Raw genomic sequence first — 24,384 nt, forward strand, 5'->3', positions numbered from 1 at the left:
TGCTAGTGGTCATTGGCTTAAACTGTAGCCTAAGGGATTCAGATTATACTGACAGCCTTCTCAGTTCCTTCAGCATCCTGACTAGGTTATGTCAGCCACTCTTTAACATTTTAAAAAAATCCTCTTACAGTTCCCATTTCTCTTAAATTTAAAGTCCCAAGGTAGGTATCCAGGGCTGTGAAGCAAGAAGGGACAGCTTCAGAGGCAAGCAGATCTCCATTTGCCTCTCATGACCATATGATAGATAGTCTCAAGTAAAATTTACTTAACTCTCTTGAATCTCTGTCAAGATTCTAATTCTTCCTTGATCTTTGAAGAACAACGTATGCATTAAAAAGTAATGAATAGTTCACTGGGTACATGGAAGGAACTCAATAAATATTTGTGCTACTGCTGTGATACCTGGCTGCCCCTTCAACTTTATCTTATTTTGTCCCTACACACAACATGATCCAGCCATACGGAAACACCTAAGTGCTTCTGCATTAATTATGGTCTGTTACTTTTAAATAGGTCTCTCTCTCTGCCAGGAACACTTTCTACTTTTCCTAACTTTCACTAACTAGTAAGAGTCAATCTGCAAGACCAAGCTCAGATTTCACCCCTTCCAGGAAGTCCTGAACTTCCTTTGTTTTCCTGTCACTCCTAGACTTCTGTCATGGCAGATAATCATACTTTAGGGTAATTGTGTTTCTCTCTCTTTGAAAGATTCTGAGGGCAGGGCTATTTTGGTTTTGCTCTTATTTTATATGGGAGAATGCCTGTGATTTTTAAATGCATTAATAGATTTAGGATCATCATTTAATAAAATTGTGACAATGACCTGGACACACTTTCCACCCCCACTTCTTTTGTGGGTCCTATGATAACATATGAGAGAGTGATCACTGAGCCAAATAAGTCTTAGGAGTTTTTATGGATCATATGATGTCCCAGTCCTTCTTGACTTAAATATCAGGAGATGTCCTATTTCTAACTCAGCTCACAGATAGAAACTTTCAAAAATATTTTTATGTCTCATATGTTACAATAACTTTTCTTGTCTCCTTCGAATTCTCTCCCTTCCATGGACAGGGCAACCTTCAAAATGAAAACTGAAGGTGAGGTTTCTGATATTCAGGGCCTTTCCCCTCTTTTAATATTCATATGTAATATAGACTCTATGCTTTGAAGATGAAATTATCTAAATGGTAAACATTAATGACAGTTGTTGCTAATGGAGGTCTGGGGTGATGGCCAGTGAATGTTAGTGATATTCTAAACCAATTCATTGAGAACTTTTAGGGGAAATGCAAACAAAGAAATAGAAATCCTAACTAAACCATGAAAGATCCATTATGTAAGAATCTTGGAATGCAGACCCTTGATGTAAATGTCAGGAATTGGGAAGAAAATATGTTTAAAAATTTTCCATTTTAATTTTTTAAAAGTATGAGATTTCCATATGACTAGGAATATTACTCAACAAAAAATATTCTGATCCCTAACCCCAAATACAGACCATCAAGCCAAATGATATTGCCACAGTCAGGAAACTTGCAAAGCCCCCTCATCTTATTATGAGAATCATGGACTGTGTTCTGTTACTATTTCAAAAGAAAATTGACCCTGTTACTATGGATCCAGAAAAACCGTGCTGCAAGCCATCATGGGGTGAATCATTAAAAGTAAGTAGAATCTATCTCTGTAAGTCCTTTGAGGTGTACCAGGTGTCTGCATCCCAGGGCCCTCAGTATAGACCAGACACAACGGCAGACAAATAACTGATCATTGTATACTGAAGAATTTATCTTAAATTGCATCTCTCAAAATGTAATGCCTCTTTAAAATGTAAGATTTTAAAGCTGAATGCCCTCTTTTTATAAAAATCTATCCAGAACCCATACCTAGTATTGGCACAGTCTTTTTTTTTTTTAAATGGGGAAATTTTATTGTAAATTATACCTAAAGATGTTGAAAAAGAAGCCATGGTACATAAGTAAATATACTCTTACCATTCAATTCAGCAATCATGCTCCTCAGTATTTACCCAAATGAGCTGAAAACTTATATTCACACGAAAGCCTGCTCACAGGGATTTTTATAGCAGCTTTATTCATAATTTCCAAAACGTGGAAACAACCAAGATGCCTTTCAGTATGTGAGTGGTTAAATAAACAATGGTACATCTGGACCATATAATATTATTGTCCCCCCCCACACACACAAAACATATGTATAAAATAGATAACTAGTGAGAACCTACTGTATGGCACAGGGAACTCTATTCAGTGATCTGTGATAACCTAAATGGGAAGAAATCCAAGGAAGAGGGGATATATGTATATGTGTGGCTGATTCACTTTGCTTACAGCAGAAACTAACACAGCATTGTAAAGCAACTATAGTCCAATTTAAAAAATAAACCATAATATGCACTTAAGTGCATATTATTCAGTGAAGGAAGTATTGGCACAATCTTGATGTCAACTCAACTCAGTCTATAAAAAGGGCCTTGTGTGGTTGGTGGCATTTAGACGCACTCACTAGATGGGAAACTTACGTTGTTTTTCTTCCTTTCTCTTCTCCATGGAAACGGGAAGACAGCTTGCAATTTACAGCTTTAGGTTGACTACTGCCATAGTCTTGATTTGTATGTTTAGAGCAAATCAATTATTACTTCTTTGAAAAAAATTCAATTTAGAAGTACATACTAACTCAGAAAGAAAGTATGTGTTTTCTTCCAGAGCTTACAGGCTGTAATACTATTTTTCAGTTGATGAGTGCAACAGGATTCCTGTGGAGTCTTCAGCAGTTCCCCAAGGACACAATAAATGAAGAGACTGTTGAGTTACTACAGCCATATTTTAACATGGATGATTACACTTTTGAAAGTGCCAGAAAAGTCTGTGGGAACGTGGCTGGTCTGCTGTCTTGGACACTTGCTATGGCAACATTTTATGGTGTCAACAGAGAAGTGTTGCCTCTGAAGGTAGAAATTTCCCTCCTTCTCCCAGTAAATCAGTGTTTAATAAAATCAGTCATCAGTATCACTGCCATTAAAAAACAAAACATAATTTAGATTAATAAAGGTAGGTTTCTCCATTACCAGATTTTTCTTTTTCTCTGTATGCCCTGTCGCAGTTTCTCATTCTTGTTACAACTGTTGCATGCTTCTTGGCATCACAGACAAGAAACCAAAACCAACTTGTTGACTTACACAAGGCATGAGTTTACTGGGAATAATAATCAGGGCTTCCCTGATAGCTCAGCTGGTAAAGAATCCATCTGCAATGCAGGAGACCCCAGTTTGATTCCTGGGTCGGGAAGATCTGCTGAGAAGGGAAAGGCTACCCATTCCAGTATTCTGGCCTGGAGAATTCCATGGACTGCAGTCCATGGGGTTGCAAAGAGTCGGACATGACTGAGCTATCATGAAAGAAAGTTGGCCATAGCTTTAAGTTTGGTGATTAGGTTTGGAGATTGAATTTGATTACTATATTCCAAACAAAATTTATGAAAATTAAGATCAACACCCAGAAATGTTTTAAATTTCAAAGACAGGAAGAGAAGCTTATAGGCACCTAAGAAACAAAATTTAGAAGATGGCTTACACAAAAAGAGAAATCAGGGCGTCACAGTCTTGCCACAACCTTAAATACTAGAAAGTAACAGAAAAACATATGCAGAGGAAATTACTGGCCTCTAAAAGAGTCGGACATGACTGAGCGACTGAACTGAACTGAACTGAAGAATTCAGTCACTGAATTCAGTCCTCAGTGTGAGCAAGTGAGTTATAGTCGCTCAGTCATGTCCAACTCTTTGTGACCCCGTGTACTGTAGCCTGCCAGGCTCCTCTGTCCATGGAATTCTCCAGGCAAGAATACTGGAGTGGGTTGCCATTTCCTTATCCTCAGTGTATGAGGGAACAAAAAAGACATTCTTATTTTGATGTGGACCATTTTTATAGTCTTTATTGAATTTGTTACAGAATTGCATCTGTTTTCTGTCTTGGTTTTTCAGCCCCAAGGCATGTGGAATCCTTGCTCCCTGACGGGGCATTAAACCCACACCCCCTGCATGGGAAGTCAAAGTCTTAATTGCCAGGCCACCAGGGAAGTCCCCAAAAGATATTCTTAGGGATGCAATTTATTTATTTATTTTTTTAATGTTGAAGTTCATTTTTATTTTTTTATTGGAGGCTAATTACTTTACAATATTATATTGGTTGGTTTTGCCATACATTGACTTGAATATGCCCTGGGTGTACATGTGTTCCCCTTCTTGAACCCCCCTCCCACCTCTCTCCTCCCCTTATCCTCCCTCTGGGTCATCCCCGTGCACCAGCCCCAAGCATCCTGTATCTTGCGTTGAACCTGGACCGGTGATTCATTTCACATATGATAATATACATGTTTCAATGCCATTCTCCCAAATCATCCCACCCTCACCCTCTCCCACAGAGTCCCAAAGACTGTTCTATACACCTATGTCTCTTTTGCTGTCTCGTATGCAGGGTTATCATTACCATCTTTCTAAATTCCATATATATGCGTTAGTATACTGTATTGGTGTTTTTCTTTCTGGCTTACTTCACTCTGTATAATAGGCTCCAGTTTCATCCACCTCATTAGAACTGATTCAAATGTATTCTTTTTAATGGCTGAGTAATACTCCATTGTGTATATGTACCACAGCTTTCTTATCCATTCGTCTGCAGATGGACATCTGGGTTGTTTCCATGTCCTTGCTGTTATAAACAGTGCTGCAATGAACATTGGAGTACATGTGTCTCTTTCAATTCTGGTTTCCTCGGTGTGTATGCCCAGGGATGCTGTTTAAATATTAAGGGATAAACACAGTCTATCTCACTCTCTCTCTCTCGCACGCATACCATCTGTACTGGGCCAGATTGTCCTTTATGTCTGAGAGAACAAAAATACATTTTCGGGAGTTCAAAAGATTAACAGAATATACCACCCAGACACATAATATCCCCTACTCCCTGCCCCCAGCCCATCCCATAGAGCTGGAAGAGTTGGAAGTGGTTGTTCTGTGGAATTGAAAGTGGTGAGCAAGTGGGCAGGGGGTTACTGTTTTCATAATAAGGCTTATAGAAATGGCTGACTCTTTAAATTGTGCACAGAGGTAACTTGGAGAAAAATAGAAAAAAAATTAAAAATAAGAAAGTTTTAACAAAGAGAAATGATGAGCAAATATAGCAAATCTCAAACTAACAGCAAGAAAGAAATATTACTGTAAATGTGGAATTCAAGGGAAAAAAAGCACTTATAAGAGCAGTTATTTTTATGGGTAAAAATTATGATCCACAGTGAGAATTAATTGTAATAATGCTTTATGAAATAAATAAAATAACATCAAATTACATAAGCCAAAATCCATTAATATTTTATGTAGAGGGCTTTTTTTAATTCCTATAATTTGAGATTATGGCATATACTATCAATCCATGACAGGTCTGGTAGGCAGAAGGCCAACTTTAGAAGGGACCATGTTTGACTTAATGCTCTGCTATCACCCTCTTAAAGTCCTTAATAATTTTTAAACAAGGAGCTCTACAATTGCGTTTTGTGCTTTTATGTAGCTAGTCCTGAGTAGGTGTAAATTAGTAATTACATAGAGATTTTATAATATGTTATTTTTAAGCTTGAATAGCTACATTGGACTTTCATCAATATGAACGAAGTATGTGAAATTATTTCTAGTGTCCAAGAAATATTTACAAAAATTGATGATATTCAGTCCCAAAAGAAAACTTTGATTCAATCCCCAAAAGCAAAAATTGCTAAAACCTCATTCTCTGACTATAAGCAATAAAATTAAAACACTTAAAAAAAAAAGCCAGTCAATTCTGTTTAGAAAATGATGACAAAAATATAGTTATGAAAGCTTTTAAAATTTATTTATTTTTTATTGAAGGATAATTGCTTTACAGAATTTTATTGCTTTCTGTCAAACTTTGTGAGGCGGCCAAAATGCTACCTTCCTAACGCTTAAATGAACCAAAGAACTAAACAGTAGGATATATATATATATAAGTGCACTCATGCACATACACACACACACACACACAGAGGTTAGTAAAAGTAGAAAGAGGTAATAAAAATAAGGTTAAAAATCAGAAAAAAGTAGCAAAATTAAAGAATTGGTGCTTTGCAATATACACATACATATAAGAGCCAACTCATTGGAAAAGATCCCGATGCCGGGAAAGATTCAGGGCTGGAGGAGAAGGGGACGACAGAGGAAGAAATGGTTGGATGGCATTACTGACTCAATGGACATGAGTTTGAACAAGCTCTGGGAGATAGTGAAGGACAGGGAAACCTGGCATGCTGCAGTCTTTGAGGTCGCAAAGAGAGACATGACTTAGCGACTGAACAACAGCTATATATATGATACATATGAAAAACTAATCAGGGGCTTCTCTGATGGTCCAGTAGTTAAGAATCTGCCTTCCAGTGCAGGGGATGTGGATTCCACCCCTCGTCAGGCAACTAAGAGCCCACTTGCCGCGCGGCAACTAAGCAAGCCCACATGCTGCAACTAAGACCCAGCGCCACCAAATAAATAAGTAAATAAATATGAAAACTAATCAACAAGAAAATACACAAAAATAAATGCCTATAATACATAAATTCATATAATTACAGACTGTAGATTGAAATAATTGAGGCAAAATTTACAGTTATTTGTAAATACATCAGAAAATCTAAGTGAAATGAAAATTTCCCGAGAAAAAGAGCTAATTTCAAAACCACAAATATTGAGAAAGAAAATGAGAAAGTTATCAAGGAAGTTCTACCCCAGAAAGCTCTAGAGCTACATTACTTTACCGATTAATTACTAGAAATTTATAAGAAACAAGTAATTATCATGCTGAAGGACTGAGAGAAAGATGAAAAGTTACTGTTTTCATTACAGCCATTTCACTTCAAAAATTCTTACCCCCAAAACAATGCTAAATGTTTGCATACTTAATAGTATTTATAGCAGTTTAAAATGGGGGGAGGGGGAAGAAATGCGTTTAAGTACACAGAAGTTAAGGAAATTACGTTATATCCAAATTGTGGGATATCACGCAGCCGTGTAACTAATGTTCATAAAGAGAGTGTTTAATGATGTAAGGAAATGATTATACTACTCTAAGTGGAAAAAATACCAAAATGGTAGTTATCCATTTGTTAACACAATACTCATAGACTCTTTTCTGTGTAAAATCATGAATGATTATTTTTCTCCTTCCCATACATTTCTGTGTTTCCATATTGAACATTAATAATTAAAAGGAAAAAAAGGAACTTCAATGACATTTCTCTGCTTCCCCAGCTGAAGACAATGAAATAAAGAACTTCCAAATAGGCCAAAAATTATGTAGTAACTTGTGTTATTACTTACCAATTACAAGCATGAAAGTTTCATAGCACTAATACACCTCTACACCGATCACCTCTTCTTCCTTTTAAGGCTAACCTGGCCAAGCAGGAGGGCCGCTTAGCAGTTGCCAACGCTGAGCTGGGCAAGGCCCAGGCACTGCTGGATGAGAAACAAGCTGAGCTGGATAAAGTGCAAGCCAAATTTGATGCAGCAATGAACGAAAAAATGGTGAGATTAAATATACAGAAATTACTAATATGACATACTGAAATGCTACCCAAGTATGTGTTGTATTTAGGGATCAGGCACATGTTTACAATGAAAAAACACTGACCTGAATGCCCTTTCTCACTGGCCATGTCTACTTGTTTTGGACCTTCAACACTCTACATTCTTGTTTCTGTTTTTAATCATTGTTTTCTATAAAAAGCAGCTGTGATGTGATACACGGAGTACTGACTTTGGAGTCAGAACACTGGGTTTGAGATCCATATCAGACCCTTAGGAATTGTGCAGTGGAAGTGACTAACTTACTAACTTTACTGTCAAATGGGGATCCTAATACGACCTCACGGTATAGGTTGTAGTGGTGATGATTTGGTAAACGTTCAACTATCAGCTTGGCTCTCTTTCTGGTGGCGGAGTCTGGAGAAGATGAGCAGAAATGGCACCTCGCAAAGGGAAAGAAAAGAAGGAAGAACAGGTCATCAGCTTTGGCCCTCAGGTGGCTGAAGGAGAAAATGTGTTTGGTGTGTGCCACATCTTTGCATCCCTCAACAACGCTTTTATCCATGACACTGATCTTTCTGGCAAGGAAACCATCTGCCATGTAATTGATGGGATGAAGGTGAAGGCTGACCGAGATGAGTCCACTCCATATGCTGCCATGTTGGCTGCCCAGGATGTAGCCCAGAGATACAAGGAGCTGGACATCATTGCCCTCCACATCCAACTCCAGGCCACAGGAGGAAATAGGACCAAGACTTCTGGACCAGGGGCCCAGTCAGCGCTCAGAGCCCTCACCCACTTAGGGATCAAAAGTGGGTGGGTCGAGGATGTCACCCCATCCTTTCCGACAGCACCTGCAGGAAAGGATCAGCTTGTGGGGGCGGGGGCCGAGGGGAGAAGAAAGCCTTGATTTGCAGTGTTTGCTTATTTCTGTGGTCTAGGTACCTCCTCCACCGTCAGGTCTAAGCTATCAATGAGGCAGCTGAGAGAGAAGATGAGCGTGCCATTATATACTATTGCCACCATGTAGATGTGATGAACTTAACCCCAAAGTATAGATAATACAAAAATATAGTCAACAATTAGGAATTGATGAATTTCGATTATTCATTACCTTTAATATAATGGGCTTAATTGTAAATTTATATAATTTAGCTTTTAATAGTGGCTGTGTTTAACGCCAGCTCACAAATTTTCTGAAAAAATGTTAACAGTTGACTCCTTTGAGCTGATACAAGCTGGCTGTAGCATACTACTGTTGTGTAGATTTTTTCTGGAGAAAAAATGTCCTTTATAAACAGCAAAGAACTCAGAGTCATTATTAAATCCAGGACTTTAAAAGGTTTATTTATTGTTTTGAAAATATTTAATAGAAATCCTATTTAAGCTATGTGATTCTCCCTTTCAAAATGGCTTCTTTTGAAATTTTGTAAGGTGAAATAACTGTATATGAATGAATTAAAGAATTTAACATGTAAAATTTTACTGACTGTATTTTTAGATTATATTTATTTTGCACATTGAGAAATTCCTCCAGGTATTTTTACATGTCAATATAATGGATGTTTGATTAAGCAGTTAAAAAAGTTCTCTGAGACATTCTCCTTTTATGAATGTAGGATTTGCTTAATGATGCTGACATGTGCCGGAAAAAGATGCAGGCAGCTTCCACCCTCATTGATGGACTGAGTGGAGAAAAAGTCCGATGGACTCAGCAAAGCAAAGAGTTCAAAGCTCAGATTAATAGGTATCAACTTTGGTCTTTGTTATAATTGCTCTCCTTCTTAGTCATCACCCCAAAGGCCACCTCTTGTGACGTGGGGGAGCGTAAAGTCGGATTCCTTGAAGTGCTTTTCTCCTCTGTTTCCATGTCTGCATGCCGGGATCCCACCGTCTAAGAAAGTGCTTAGAGCTTGAGTCCCACACTCTAAAACGGAGAGAAAAAAACTTGGTGAAGCATTTTTTAACTCACTTTTTGTGTGGGGGTGCTTCTGATATCATCTGGATTTGCCAGAACAATCTAGATACTGGTTCCAGTTCTACACCTTTCACCTCAAGGATTTTGAAAGTGTAGACTGACGATTTGTTCTAAATGGAAGGGCATCTTGGGCTGGTGTCTTCTGAAAACTGAAAGCGAGGGAATGAGAGGGAGTAGAAGAATGGCGCGAGAAAGAGGATGATGAAGAAGTAGTGGTTTAATCAAGACTGAATATGAACAGGACCAGGACATGTTTCTTCCTCATCTGGAAGTCAAGCTTCAGGACCTGTGGGCTCTTTCTTGCTCCTGGACTTACCTGAAATGAGGCCACTCCTACCCCATTTGGGGCCTTTAGGCTGGCTCCTTTACCTTCTCCATGTCTTGTTGCCAAGTGTCAAGCAGGGAGCAGAGAAGAACTTCACCTAGTAACGAAACTGCCCAGTGGCCTTTCAGATTCCTTACTGGGAGAGCTTAAACCATGTTGGTGATTCACTTTATTGTTTCTTAACAGGCTTGTAGGGGATATTCTGCTGTGCACGGGATTCCTGTCCTACCTTGGTCCTTTCAATCAGATATTTAGGAACTATTTGCTGAAAGAGCAATGGGAGGTAGAGTTGAAAGCACGGAAGATTCCTTTTACTGAAAACCTGAATCTTATTTCAATGTTGGTGGATCCTCCAACGGTAAGTGTTACTTTCCTCATATCATTAGTTGAATTTCATTTTATTCACAAGAAATCAAGGTATGCCTGACTTATTCTTTTTGCATTTAATTGGAAAGATCATTTTCAAAATGCTGAAGCATGACAAAAATTTTTTTCTTTATAGTACAAAAGTTCTTGTGCATTTTTAAAAATCTTGCTTTCAAATTGGTCTCTCAGTCAGGTCCGACTCTTTGTGACCCCATGGACTGTGGCCCATCAGGTTCCTCTGTCCATGGGATTCTCCAGGCAAGAATACTGGAGGGGGTTGCCATTTCCTTCTCCAGGGGATCTTCCCAACCCGGGTATCAAACCCACATCTTCAATGGCACTGCTTTGAGAGAAAAGATAATTTTTGGGCTACAGGCTTGCTAATATTGAGCTCTTCTTATAACTCTCCATTATTTACACCACTCTTATTGAATCTCATTCTCTTACAAACATTCTAGGAAGATGTAGGCATTAGCTAGGCTGTAAGTATTGGTATTATTAACTTTCTTTTGATTATTAACCTTCTTTTTATAATGTCTAACAGTGTAATACAATAGCACATTCTGGCATTGCTGAGTGATAGCGTGCACTGCTAGACTAACCTTTCTTGCTAGGACTTTGATGCCATTGTCAATTTTCAGTATATCTTACAGACCTCTTGTGGTATTAAATGCTTTCCAGGCAATTTGTATTCACAAGCTGATTTTTGATTTGTAAACATGTTCCCTAGTTGCATTTTCCTTAGGGGAGCCAAGCTATTAATTTCAAGTTATCTCTATTTAAAAGTCAAAAAATTATCTTTTCCAATTCAAACAGTGTTCAGCTGATCCCTACAGGTACTCGATAATGTATTGGAAACACACTGATTATGGCCTTCAGAGGCGCTAAGATAATTTAGCAACGGTGGAGGCTTCTCTGCATCTTGGGTGATTTTACTGACTATGTGGAGTCAGGCTTCTCAGGTGGCACAGTGGTAAAGAGTCCACCTGACAATGCAGAAGTTGCAGGTTCTGTCCTTGGGTCAGGAATATCCCCTGAAGTAGGAAGTGGCAACCAACTCCAGTATTTTTGCATGGAAAATTCCATGGACAGAGGAGCCTGACAGGCTACAGTTCATGGGGTCACAAAGAGTTGGTCATGACGGAGTGACTGAGCACGGAGCCTTCTTGATTTTGAAAGGAATATTTAGAAAAATGTCATTGATGAGTTCCTGCCAATGTAATATTTCTTGTCCCCTCATTTCTCTGCTTCCAGTTGTGCACTGCCCCTTCCCCCATGTAAGCAGAACCAGAGGGCAGGAAGGGGAAATTTCAGAGGCTGAACCCTTAGGGCTTGCCTACTCTGACTTCTCAGAATATTCATTGTCTCTGCTAACTCCAGCCCATCTAGATCCCACCCAGTCTTGGGTTACTAGAGAAAGGATTTATTAGATAATAAATTTGTTTAACTTAGTGTTATTTGGTTCACATTTGTAACTTTGAGGTTTTTTTACATGAATGTTGCATAGTCCTAATCTAAAAAAAAGTCTAAATTTTAAATTATTTGTGGCATTGTTGCTGTTGCTGCTGCTGCTGCTAAGTCATTTCAGTCACTTCAGTTCCCCCATCCCTGGGATTCTCCAGGCAAGAACACTGGAGTGGGTTGCCATTTCCTTCATGAAATGCATGAAAGTGAAGAGTGAAAGTGAAAAGTGAAAGTGAAGTCACTTAGTCGTGTCTGACTCTTAGCGACCCCATAGACTGCAGCCTACCAGGCTCCTCCGCTCATGGGATTTTCCAGGCAAGAGTACGGGAGTGGGTTACCATTGCCTTCTCCGTTGTGGCATTGGTAATTACTAACAAAAGCTTTCTTGTCTTCCTTTGCATGGCCACATCCATTTCCTGTTACGCAGATTGGTGAGTGGGGGCTGCAGGGCTTACCAGGAGATGACCTCTCAATTCAGAATGGCATCATTGTGACAAAGGCCACCAGATACCCACTCCTCATAGACCCGCAAACTCAAGGCAAAACGTGGATTAAATCAAAGGAAAAAGAAAATGACTTGCAGGTGTGTACCATTTGGTGGGTGGGTTTTCCCACAATTTCAGTTGAATCTGTCAGTCATTAAATTGTCATCTCTATGACAGGTTGTTTGCTAATTCATACCTTTGAGTTTTGTGACAGTGATTTGGGGCAAAGGCTCTGATTATTTGCTTTTTAAAAATATTTATTTATTTACTTACCTGCCCTGGGTATTAGTTGTGACACAAGAGATCTTTTTAGTTGCAGTATGTGAACTCTTGGTTACATCATGTGAGATCTAGTTCCATGAACAGGAATTGAACCCAGGCCCCCTGCATTGGGAGCAGGGAGTCTTGGCCACTGGACCACAGGGAAGTCCTGGTCCTGATTATTTTCTCTCTTTTGTGATCTCTCTTGATCTCACTTTCCTTCTCTCTGTCCATTTCTCTGGCTGTATTGCTTTTGCTCATGTTGGATGAAGCTTTTATTCTGAGCCCTGAGATTGTGCTTACAGGAAAATTACAAGCACAGGACTTGTGATTCCTCAGTTTAAAGCCTACCTAACTCAGGTACTTGCTCATACTCTGGAGTTCAGCATTGCAGTTAGAGTCTACCAAGGTGTTAATCTTAAGGCAGAGGTAGACACGGGCAGGATTTCTACATTCCTGGCTCCTCTGAGGATCCTGTGACATTGATATTTCAATTCAGTATTACAATATGGATTATTCACTGTTTCCTCGATGTTGTTCCAAGTTCCAAGCTTTATGGACCCAAAGTTTTGCTTGTAGTGTGTCTATTATACTAACCAGAATGTTTCTTCCACCCACCTGTCCACTTTACTTATATCCAAGATGAGAGTCTTGAGCATTATTCAGAGTCCACATCCAATACTACCTTTCACCAGACTTGCCTGAATCCACAGCTTCATATAGCCTGTCCTGATTCCTCACACACCTTGTATTTCTGTTGTGGACTAGAAGTATTTTAGAATAGAATAGAAGTATTCTATTTTAGAATAGAAATAGAAATTACTGTTCTTTGCACATTTGTCTTTTATCTCTACTATATTATAAACTGGGCTTCCCTGGTAACTCAACTGGTCACCTGCAATGCAGGAGACCCCAGTTTGACTCCTGGATCAGTAAGATCCACTGGAGAAGGGATAAGCTACCCACTCCAGTATTTTTGGGTTTCCCTGGTGGCTCAGTGGGTAAAGAATCCACCTGCAATGCAGAAGACCTGGGTTCGATCCCTGGGTTGAGAAGATCCCCTGGAGAAGGGAACAACTACCCTCTCCAGTATTCTGACCTGGAGAATTCCGTGGACTACAGTCCACGGGGTTGCAATGAATCGGACGTGACTGAGTGACTTTCACTTATACTATAAACTTGGGCAAACTCCCAGAGATGGTGAGGCACAGGGAGGCCTGGTGTGCTGCAGTCCGTGGGGTCACGAAGAGTTGGATATGACTGGGCACCTGAACAACAACAACTCCATAAACTTCTTGTTAGATTTATGATTTTATGCCATCTTTATGTTTTCTGCATTTATTGAATTAAATGAAATAAAGTGTGTAATCATTACAGGAAAAAAAAACAGAAAAAATCATGTGGTTATCTTGATAAATGCAGAAGAAGTAGTTGGTAAAATCAAAACTTCTAGCAAACTGAGATTAGGAGAAAGAGTCGCTCAGTCGTGTCCAACTTTTTGTGACCCCGTGGACAGGAGCCCACCAGGCTCCTCTGTTCATGGAATTCTCCAGGCCAGAATACTGGAGTGGGTAGCCATTCCCCTCTCCAGGGGATCTTCCAGATCCAGGGATCAAACCTGGGTCTCCCGCGTTGCAGGCAGATTCTTTACCATCTGATCCCCCAGGGAAGCCCAAGATTAAGAGGGCCCTTCCTTAATCAGATAAAGAGTATTTACAAAAAGCCTACAAGAAACACCACATTTAGTGGTGAAATAGTGAAAGATTTCCTTCTGAGATCAAGACTGCAGGCATGGGGACATTGCCTATTGCTCTGGAGCAAAATTCTCCCACCTTATTCTCCCAACTCCAATCTATGTTGACCTTGAAAACTCAGGAAAATCCTGGCAAAGATCAGAAAGTATAAATGGAGGGGAAGAGCTAAGAAAAGTGGGGTTGATGGGAATGTAGCTTCTAAGGAGCTGTATACACAGAAGTGCATGAGTGGCGTGTACCAGGGTCTTCCTCCTCCTGAACTCAGCTCCCTGGATCCAGCTCAGCTGTAACTTGTTCCTTGCTCCGTTCCTCACTCCTCTTGCCTCCCCTGGCTGTTGATCTCCCTGCTCATCTTAGTCTTATTTTTTCTGATCGTGGCTTTATTTCTCCATTTAATTCATTGATAGTCTTCAGTCATGTCCTTCCCGATGCAGCCTCATCCCAAGAAGCTTCCTGAGGAAGTAAGAGAAATATATCAGAGACACTTCTTTATTTTAAAAAGCATCAGCTGCTGGGATGTACGTAAATTGAACTGCATCTTTTTTACTCAGCATAGTATTTTTCTGAATATGTGGATAAGCACATGCACACACACACACACGTAAATGAAAAGAAAATGAAACAAAACTATCATTTCTGTGCTCGGTAAGGAAGGCAAAATGAAAAATGGAACACTTTATAAATGAAAAACAAAGCATATTTGGCTTGTCCAGGGCTGCATTTCACCTTGGCAGCTTTGCCAAGGTCATCTTCAAAGCCATCTCCAGCACCTATAGCTCTGACTTCTGAATAAAGAATGTATTTGCTTAATTCCCCTGTGAAGAATTCACTGAGTAAAGACCCAGTTCCAGAGTATCTGTGTGGGTGATACAGGCTCTCATGGTGGCCGCCACACAGTATTCCTCCATGAGAAAAATCAAGTGAATCCAACCCAAAACTATGACTCCAAGATATTACTTCAAGTTTACAAAAATATTAAAGGTGGTTAAAAGGTGATTTAATGATTCAACAATTTGAAAATTATTTCTTTAATTGATATATTAGTCAGGGTTTTTCAGAGAAACAGAACAGAAAGGATATCCAGGTACAGATACATAGAGATTTATTATGATGGGGTGGCTCATGGGACTTTGGAGGCTGAGAAGTCCCCGATCTGCTGTCTATAGGCTGGAGCCCCAGGAAAGCTGATGGTGTCATTCCAGTCCAAACCCTGAAGGCCTGAGAACCATGGGAGCCAGTGGGGTCAGTCCCAGTCTGAAGTCCCCAGAGTCAGGAGTTGGTGTCCAAGGGCAGGAGAAGATGGACGTCCTAACCTATGCAGAGAACTAATCGGCACTTCCTCCAGGTTTCTGTTCTGTTCAGGTCCTTAATGGATTGGACAATGCCCACCTATGTGGGCGAGGGCCATAATCTTTATTCAGATTGTCGACTCAAATGCTAATCTCTTCCAGAAACAACCTCACAAACACACCTTGAAATAATGCTTGCCAGCTCTCTGGGTATTCCTTAGCTCAGTCAAGTTGACACATAAAATTAACCATCACACTTGGGAAAGACATCACAAAAGCAGAGTGTGCTTCTTGGGGAATCAGTCAGTTCAGAGCAGGACAATTACATTCAGTCTTGGGACCTTATTTCATCTTATTTAAATAAGCGGATTCATTTACCTTGTCAGCTCATAGTAAGGTCTTGCATAGCACATCATTTATATAAATAAAGCTATCCATCTAGGGGAAAAAGTTCCATCGTGTGCAAGATTTTCTGTTTTTAGTTATTTCTGTTTCGATCAAAACAGGACAAAGACTTATTTTTCAATTTCACACCTTTTTTTATTGCAAGTGAGAGAGAATATTTTTAAATTTCACCCTCCTAATCACCTGATGTCTCAGTAGATCTTCCTTTTTAATTTTTTTTTAGTTTTAATTTTTTTCTTCTGTTTATTTGGCTGCTTGTGGCATGAGGGATCTTTTTTTAAAATTTATTTTAATTGGAAGCTAATTACTTTATGATGTTGTGGTTTTTGCCATACATTGGCATGAATCAGCCATGGATGTACATGTGTCCCACCATCCTGAACCCCCCTCCCACCTCTCTCCCCACCCCATCCATCTGGTTGTTCTAGAGCACCAGCTCTGACGCCCTGCTTCATGCACTGAACCTGCACTGGTCATATATTTTGCATATGGTAACATACATGTTTCAATGCTATTCTTTCATATCGTCCCACCCTCACCTTCTCCCACATAGTCCAAAGGTCTGTTCTTTACATCTGTGTCTCTTTTGCTGTCTTGCATATAGGGTTGTCATTACTGTCTTTCTAAATTCCTAGTTCTTAGTCCTTGGATAGAATCCATGCCCCTGCTGTGGAAGCCCAGTGTCTTAACCACTGGACCACCAGGGAAGTGCTCTCTTGTATCTTAGATCAGCACTCACAGTAGCATAAAGGCAATAGTTGAATTCAGAGAATAGAGGATAAGAAGGTGGAGGGTTGAGGACTGAACCTTTGGGAATCCTCACACTTAGGCAGAGGGAGAGCTCACTGGAGAAGTAATGAGTTCCAAGTCAGTTGGCTAATGCAAAGATCAACTAGCCCAGTTGGGGTGTTCTAACCAATAACAAACATCGATCTAAAAATGGAGAACCCCACCAGACACAAAGAATCCTAATTTTTTTAAATGTAAGAATATTTTTAAAACGTATAGTCTTTTAAATTGATTTTATGCAAAGTACCATATTCTTATGTTATGCCACTGTTAGAGGGAATACACGATGAACCTTAGGTTGATTCAGTATGTCATTTCTGACATCCCTATGCTTTTTAAAAAATCACTTATTCATCTCATGGGTGTCCTGAGAAGATAAGTGAATATCACAAAAATGCAAGTTAGTTTGCTTTCTTTGAATGATTGTAGCTATGTAAGTTTAAAGGGTTAATCCTTGATTACCTCTCTTCCATCTGCCAGAGCAGAGCTCTGACTTCCAACTAAGGAGTGACACTTGCCTCTCTTTCAATCGGAGAGACCCCCATTACACACCCAGGGCTTCCACAAAGTCATGACCCTCCAAGATTTGAAAATTATGTTTTGTTTGTTACTTTTATATTTATAATTAAGGCTTCCTGTACAGTCCTTAGAATTCTTAGTCCCTTGCCTAAATATCTCTGGTTTCCACTCAGGAACAGGCACATTCTTTGTAACACTTCTGCAGCAATGAACTCTTTATTTTTAGGTAACCTCTCTGAACCATAAATATTTCCGCACACACTTGGAGGACAGTCTTTCCTTGGGCAGGCCCCTTCTTATTGAGGACATCCGTGAAGAGCTGGATCCAGCCCTGGATAATGTATTAGAAAAGAATTTCATTAAATCAGGCACCACTTTCAAGGTGAGCTTTGAAAAAAGAAAAGAGCAATGGTGACATCTACTTATCTTTTGGAGCACAACAGCGAAGACAGTTTTCTTCAGGTTCTAGTATTTGACATGCTGAAAGAATTATTTCCAAACTCAGTGTTTCCTTAAAAAAAAAAAATATATATATATATATATATATATACAGGGGCGAGAACAGTATCTTGCTAACAATAGCCATTTATCTGAAACTAAACAAGATATGAAGGAAAGGCATCTGGTGATAATGATATATTATTGTTGTTACTGCTACTGCTGCTGCTAAGTCGCTTCAGTCGTGTCCGACTCTGTGTGACCCTACAGACGGCAGTCCACCAGGCTCCCCTGTCCCTGAAATTCTCCAGGCAAGAATACTGGAGTGGGTTGCCATTTCCTTCTCCAATATTATTGTTACACACAAAATATGTATATTTTAGCAGCTCTGAGAAAGGTGGTTTCCAAACCATGTATACTTCTATACAGTAAAACCTGTGTTTCCTCACTGAATAAAATGGCATTTTTAGTAAAGTATAAGGACATTAATTTTATTTCTCTATTAACTTTCAATTCAAACTCACGAACTTTGCTAGAAACAGTAGAATATGGTTTCTGATGATTGGTGATAACATGAATTGTTTTCAATACAAGCGTTTCTTTTTTAATAGGTTTCATTCTTTACTTTTAGTTTTCTCCAGTTTTACTGAATGACAGCATTTCTGGTTGATAATTTTTTGCTCTGAATAACTTTATTTCATGAATATCAGTGAATAAGAATGCCAATTTTCTCGTTAAAGATAGATTTATTTAGAGGAATATTCTTCATAATGTGAATTCTTTCATATGGTGTATTTAATATGCTAAAGGAGGTTTTAGTACGTCCATTCCTGAAAGGGCTTTTAAAAGACCCAGATTCATACCTGCAATGTGAAGGCCGTGGTGCCTGAGAATTAGTGCCTTAGTGATGTGGTTTTCACTCACATGTAAGATTAATACTAATTAAAATTTTAAGTCATTTAAAATGTTAGAATTTCCACGTGAGTTTTAGATAGCAAACCCAGTTGTTTTGATACACTGAAAATTGTTATGTTTAAGACAAGTGTTATCTTTCTGAGGAAAAAAGTTGGCATTTTTTCCTCTGAAAGTTTCATTAACCCTTTCTCTTGTCAAATGTGCTTCAGATATGACTGTGAAATGCAAAAAGAAATAGCACTTCTTATAAACACAACAAATTTCTATAGTAGGAACTTTCCTCAGGTGAAGAAAAGCAGTCGAATCTTAGACATGTCTGAGTTTTCCTTTATTCCAGGGGCCCTCAACCTCTGGGATCTAATGCCTGATGATCTGAGGTGGAGCCAATGTGATGATTATGGAAATAAAGTGCACAATAAATGTAATGTGCTCCATCATTCTGAAACCACCCCCTCTCCCCCAGTACATGGAGAAATTGTCCTCCACGAAACCAGTCCCTGGTACCAGAAAAGCTTGGGGACCACTCACTGCTTTATTCAGCATTTGTTTTGGATACATTTTTCATTTAATTTTCTTGGTGTCATGGATAAAATCATCTTCAGACAGGAAGAGAATTTAAACCACAAGTTTAAATTATTCTAAGAGAATATGATTTATTATTTAAGTTCAGTGATTAAAATTTTACAACTGGTTTTTGTAATTCATTCAAGTTTCACTGCATTGACCTTTGGTAAATTCTCTCCCAAATTGAACCCAAATTCATTGTCTGCCCTTTAATCTGTGTGTAATTTAATATTTGAATTGATGTAGGTGAAAGTCGGCGATAAGGAATGTGATGTCATGGATACATTTAAACTTTATATTACTACAAAGTTACCAAACCCTGCCTTTACCCCTGAGATCAATGCTAAAACGTCAGTCATTGATTTTACCGTTACCATGAAAGGACTTGAGAACCAGTTACTAAGGAGGGTAATTCTAACAGAGAAACAGGTAATAATTTCTCAAGGTAAAGAACTTCTACTTATAATAAATTATAATAATGTTTTAATGTATTAGGAAATTGTTGAATATATGGAAAGGAAAAAATGAAGCAAATCATACTTACCTTGGTTAGCATAAATATTTGTTTTGTAGTCTCAGATCCTGTTGAGAAATCATGCAACTCACCTCTTTTCTGATCCCTGAAAGTCCATGTGTACACACACACCTCTCTCTACTTCTGACTTTAAGGCTTTGGGTAGATTGACTTTCATATCCACAGCCCTATAGATGAATAATCTTGAGTTTCACCTGAAAAATTCAATGAAATGATGATCCTGAAGAAAAAGAAATTGCTCTGGATGAATATTATTAGTAGTTTTAACTACTACACTGCAATAATAATTGATATACTTGGCTATAACTGATACTTCAGTTCAGTTCAGTTCAGTTCAGTTGCTCAGTCGTGTCTGACTGTCCGCGACCCCATGAATTACAGCACGCTACCACACTCTAATAATCTAATGATGTAGGGAGCCTTACTTTCATTTTAATTAAATAAAATTTATACTGAAGCAGAGAAATTAAGTATAATTGAGAGTTCTAATAAAACAAAGAACAACTTAAAGCTGGAAAATTTTAAGGGCCTGATAAACTAAGTTTTAAGATAAAGCTCAGAAAACATTAAATGTTATATATAAAATATAATTTTATATATTTTTACTGTATAAAATCTATTTTCATAAAATCTGAGAAAGTTTATACTTGCTTAAATATGACTAATTTTAAGGGCTTCCCTGGAGAATCCCAGGGACAGGGGAGCCTGGTGGGCTTCCGTCTATGGGGTCGCACAGAGTCGGACACGACTGAAGCGACTTAGCAGCAGCAGCAGGTGGTGCTCACACTAAAGAACCTGCCTGCCAATGCAGGAGACATAAGAGACGTGGGTTTGATCCCTGGATTGGGAAGATCCCCTGGAGGAGGAAATGGCAACCCACTCCAGTATTCTTGTCTGGAGAATCCCATGGACAGAGGAACCTGGTGGGCTAGGTTCGTGGGGTTGAAAGAGTTGGACACGACTGAAAGAGACTCAGCACATAGCGTAGCACAAGTAATTTTAGTATTAAGGGTTCAAGGAGAAGGACAGGTTAGAAATAGTAACGGGAGGGTGAGAAAAAGAATGGCAGAAGAAAGGAGGAAAAGAATAGACGTGAGTAGATGGCAACGGATACAAAGGAAAGACTCAGAAAGGGAAAGATACTGGCACCAGAAAATAGAGGGCTCAATGAAATGAGAAGTGAAATCCCACCTGGTCAGTAAGAAATGGCTGACTTGGGGCAAGCCCTTGAAAGACAGCCAGTGTAGTGGGGTGAAAGGGACCCAGTCCCAGCTTCCACTCTCACTAGCTGTGTGATGGTAGTTTCCAGAAAAACAGCCCAGGGCTTATGCAATCCAGAAAGGGAACTCTCTCACTTCTAGAGTCTGGCAGAGAGCATAGGCCCCTCAGTTCACTGCCTCTGTCACCTCTTAAGGCCACATGGTATCAACTATTGAAAATCAGTCCTTCCTTCTTGGTCTGCCTGGTGCTGTTGGTCTGTTCTGAAATGTTGCCTCATTGGTTTAGATCCCCAATGCAAGCTTCGCTAACTTCTTAAGGCAGGCCATACTGCTGTCTAGGGTACACTCCTCATCCCCAGAGCACCCTAAACCCACTCCTCTGGGCCTTAGCTTCCAAGCTTGCTGGGAAAAACACTTAGTCTGCGATGTTTGGAGGGTATTTTTTTTTCTACATAAATAATGCATTCTTAAAATTATACTTTGAAAAAATTTTTCAAACTTTCAGAAAAGTTAAAAGACTGGTCCGTGAACTCTCATGACTATGATGTTTAACCTTCCTAACAATCCTGCTCTTATACCCCATCTTTGCAGATGAACAAATGGAGACCAGGGAGAATAAGGTCCTAACCCATAAAAGCACGTGGACTTTCCACCCTGCCAAGCCTCACAGATAAGCTCTACAGGTCATGCTGTAAAACTTACAGGTGTCCACTGCACCACGTGCTTGTTTTTGCATATCACATTGAAAAGGAGGCTAACAGGATTTCATCTTGTCCACATATTCCTGTACTGCCACCCAGGGGGGGACTGTTTTAATGCAGACAATTCATTAATTATTCCTCTTCAGCTTCCCTTGTGGCTCAGATGATAAAGAATCCATCTGCAATACGGGAGACCTGGATTTGATCCCTGGGTTGGGAAGATCTCCCGGAGAAGGGAATGGCAACCCACTCCAGTATTCTTGCCTGGAGAATCCCATGGATGAGGAGCCTGACGGGCTACAGTTCATGGGGTCACAGAGAGTCAGATACAGCTGAGTGATTAACACTTCACTTCACCGCAAGTACAGCCATGATCTTACAACTAACCCATCAAATCCCCCAAACCACTAGTACACTGGCAGTATACACTAGCATTGGAGTTAGAGGACAAGGGTATTAGGCCTGTCTCTGCTGCAGCTGTGCTCAGTTGCTTAGTCGTGTCTGACTCTTTGCTGCATTTAAAAAATGAATGGGTAGGAGGGAGTATCCCTTGTGGTCTGGTGGTTAAGAATCCACCTGCGAATGCAGAGGGCATGGGTTCGATCACTGATCTGGGAAGATTCCCACATGCCGAGTGACAGCTAAGCCCATGTACCACAAAAGCCCGTGCACCGCAGCTACTGAGCCAGCACTCTGGAGCCTGGAGCCGCAGCTGCAGCTTGTGTGCCCTAGAGCGCATGCTCTACAACAAGAGAAGCTGCTGGGATGAGAAGCCCACGCACGCAACAAAGAGTAGCCCCTGCTTTCCACAACCAGAGAAAGCCCACGCAGGGCAACCAAAAATAAACAAATACGTCTTTTTAATAAAGTGAATTTAGGGGGACACGTTCCTGCCCTCTAGATGCTCAGAATCTAGTTAGAGGGATATAGCCTACACATAAGTTGTGATGCAACCCATAGTTGATGTACAGATGTATGCCATGCTGTGGATTTTCATTGACAGATTGATTTAGGAAGAATTTCTTGAAGTTTTTTGAGGAACTTTCTCAAACAAGTAGTTTAAAAACACATTTTAAATGCAGTTCTAAGTACAGTGTGATTCCATGTAAGATCAAAAAAGAATGCTGTGAAGAATGCTTTTGAGATAATTTAATTTACTCTATATTTAGCATGAGTATTATAGTCATGTTACATTTTCTGAATTTGAAAATTGCACCATGGTTGTATAAGAGAGTGTCCTGTTTCCCAGGAGATATGTTTCAGTTTTTAAAGGTAAAGGATGATGACGCATGCACACAGTTCAGCAGTAATGATAAGTATTATAGAGGAGAAATAATGGTAAAGCAAAATATTATTTGATGAATCTAGGTGAAGGGTATATGAGAGTTCATGGTACCAGTCTTGAAACTTTTCTGAAAGTTTGAAAAAAATTTTTAAAGTATAATTTTAAGAATGCATCACTTATGTAGGAAAAAAAAATATACCCTCCAAACATCTAATTTAGCCCTTCTGATAGAAGGAGATGCCAAACAATAGAAAGTGGATTTATATTGGCAACTGACTATGTCAGGTCAAGTTCCTGGTGTTCCTGTAGTCAGGTCCCAACTCAGAAGCTCCGATCGACTTGAGAATTCTCTTTGTTTCTTGGTTTTAATGCCTCTTTGTTTCTGCCCCTTCTGACTGCAAATAAAGTTAGCATTTCTCACTGAGGGCGCTATGTGGGAACAGGGCCAAGAGAATGGGACACTCGAATTTAAATACATGTAGAGGTGGAAAAAGCCTGGGCAGAATTATTTTAGCAGAGCTATCCCACGCATGCCAGTGTGCGTGCTACAGAAACTTAATGCTAGTGGGCATAATTTTTTTTAAATGGTCGAGAGAAACAAGAATACAGATTTGACTAATGATAGTGTCACTTGAGTGGTATTTCTGTTTAAACTTTTTAAAATGAATAATAAACACTAGTAAGCTGGATTTGCCATAATAACTGATAATTACACTTCTGACGATATTTTTTGTTTGTTTGTTTTTAATAACAGGAGTTAGAGTCTGAGAGGGTTAAACTTTTGGAGGATGTGACTTTTAATAAGCGTAAGATGAAAGAACTTGAAGATAACCTCCTCTACAAATTAAGTGCTACAAAAGGTACTGTGTTATTAAGAAATAATCACATAATGGATTGTGGATAGATTTCTTGTACCCTCTTTTCAATACCCTCATGATTATAGATGTCAGGAAACAGTTGAGTTATCAATGCAAAAACAAGCGAGGCAATTTCCATCTAGATATTACAGAGAGACTGCAGGGAATCTGATGTTTAAATTAGCAGCCGGCATCTGAGCATTTGATAATAACACAGTTTTCTTGATATAATTGCTCTCTCCTGAGAAAAATAAGGGCTCCCAATACAGCTCGGTAACTCATAATAGGCTAATTTGCTTGCCTGAAGGAAACTAATGTGCTCAATCTTTTTTTGTGTGTTTTTAGATCAATTCTTTCATTTGGTGTTGAAATGCTGTTGCCACAACGGGTTTTGATGTGTGTAATCTTGTCAGAGACACTTGAGCAGCCGGGGCTCAGTCACTCTTGACTTGACTGGACCTCCCACTTAGAAGCTGGGATAGGTTCACCTCTGGGCAGTCAGGTCATCGTCCCAACCCCTGATTTGGGGATATACTGTTCTGTAATAGGCAAACTGCAGCAACCTAAATTCTATCGTTCATTAGCAAACTAATGATAAATACTTCAACTCAATGGACGTGAGTGTGAGC

General features: G+C 39.4%; 1 protein-coding gene across 2 annotated transcripts in view; it reads left to right on the plus strand.

Moving 5' to 3' along the window:
- Positions 1 to 24,384, plus strand: part of DNAH8 (dynein axonemal heavy chain 8) — a 324,005-nt gene that overhangs the window by 198,059 nt on the left and 101,562 nt on the right. For both annotated transcript variants that reach the window (XM_088831445.1, XM_055406188.2), the window contains 9 exons: positions 1,500 to 1,667; positions 2,756 to 2,971; positions 7,468 to 7,605; positions 9,225 to 9,352; positions 10,095 to 10,266; positions 12,166 to 12,321; positions 17,467 to 17,622; positions 19,404 to 19,586; positions 23,653 to 23,758. In XM_088831445.1, the coding sequence (XP_088687571.1) occupies positions 1,500 to 1,667; positions 2,756 to 2,971; positions 7,468 to 7,605; positions 9,225 to 9,352; positions 10,095 to 10,266; positions 12,166 to 12,321; positions 17,467 to 17,622; positions 19,404 to 19,586; positions 23,653 to 23,758 (1,423 nt within the window). The remainder of the gene's footprint in view (positions 1 to 1,499; positions 1,668 to 2,755; positions 2,972 to 7,467; positions 7,606 to 9,224; positions 9,353 to 10,094; positions 10,267 to 12,165; positions 12,322 to 17,466; positions 17,623 to 19,403; positions 19,587 to 23,652; positions 23,759 to 24,384) is intronic.

This window comes from Moschus berezovskii, chromosome 23 (assembly GCF_049115385.1).
Source record: "Moschus berezovskii isolate FMDL1 chromosome 23, NW_MosBer_1.0, whole genome shotgun sequence".
Lineage (NCBI taxonomy): Eukaryota > Metazoa > Chordata > Mammalia > Artiodactyla > Moschidae > Moschus > Moschus berezovskii.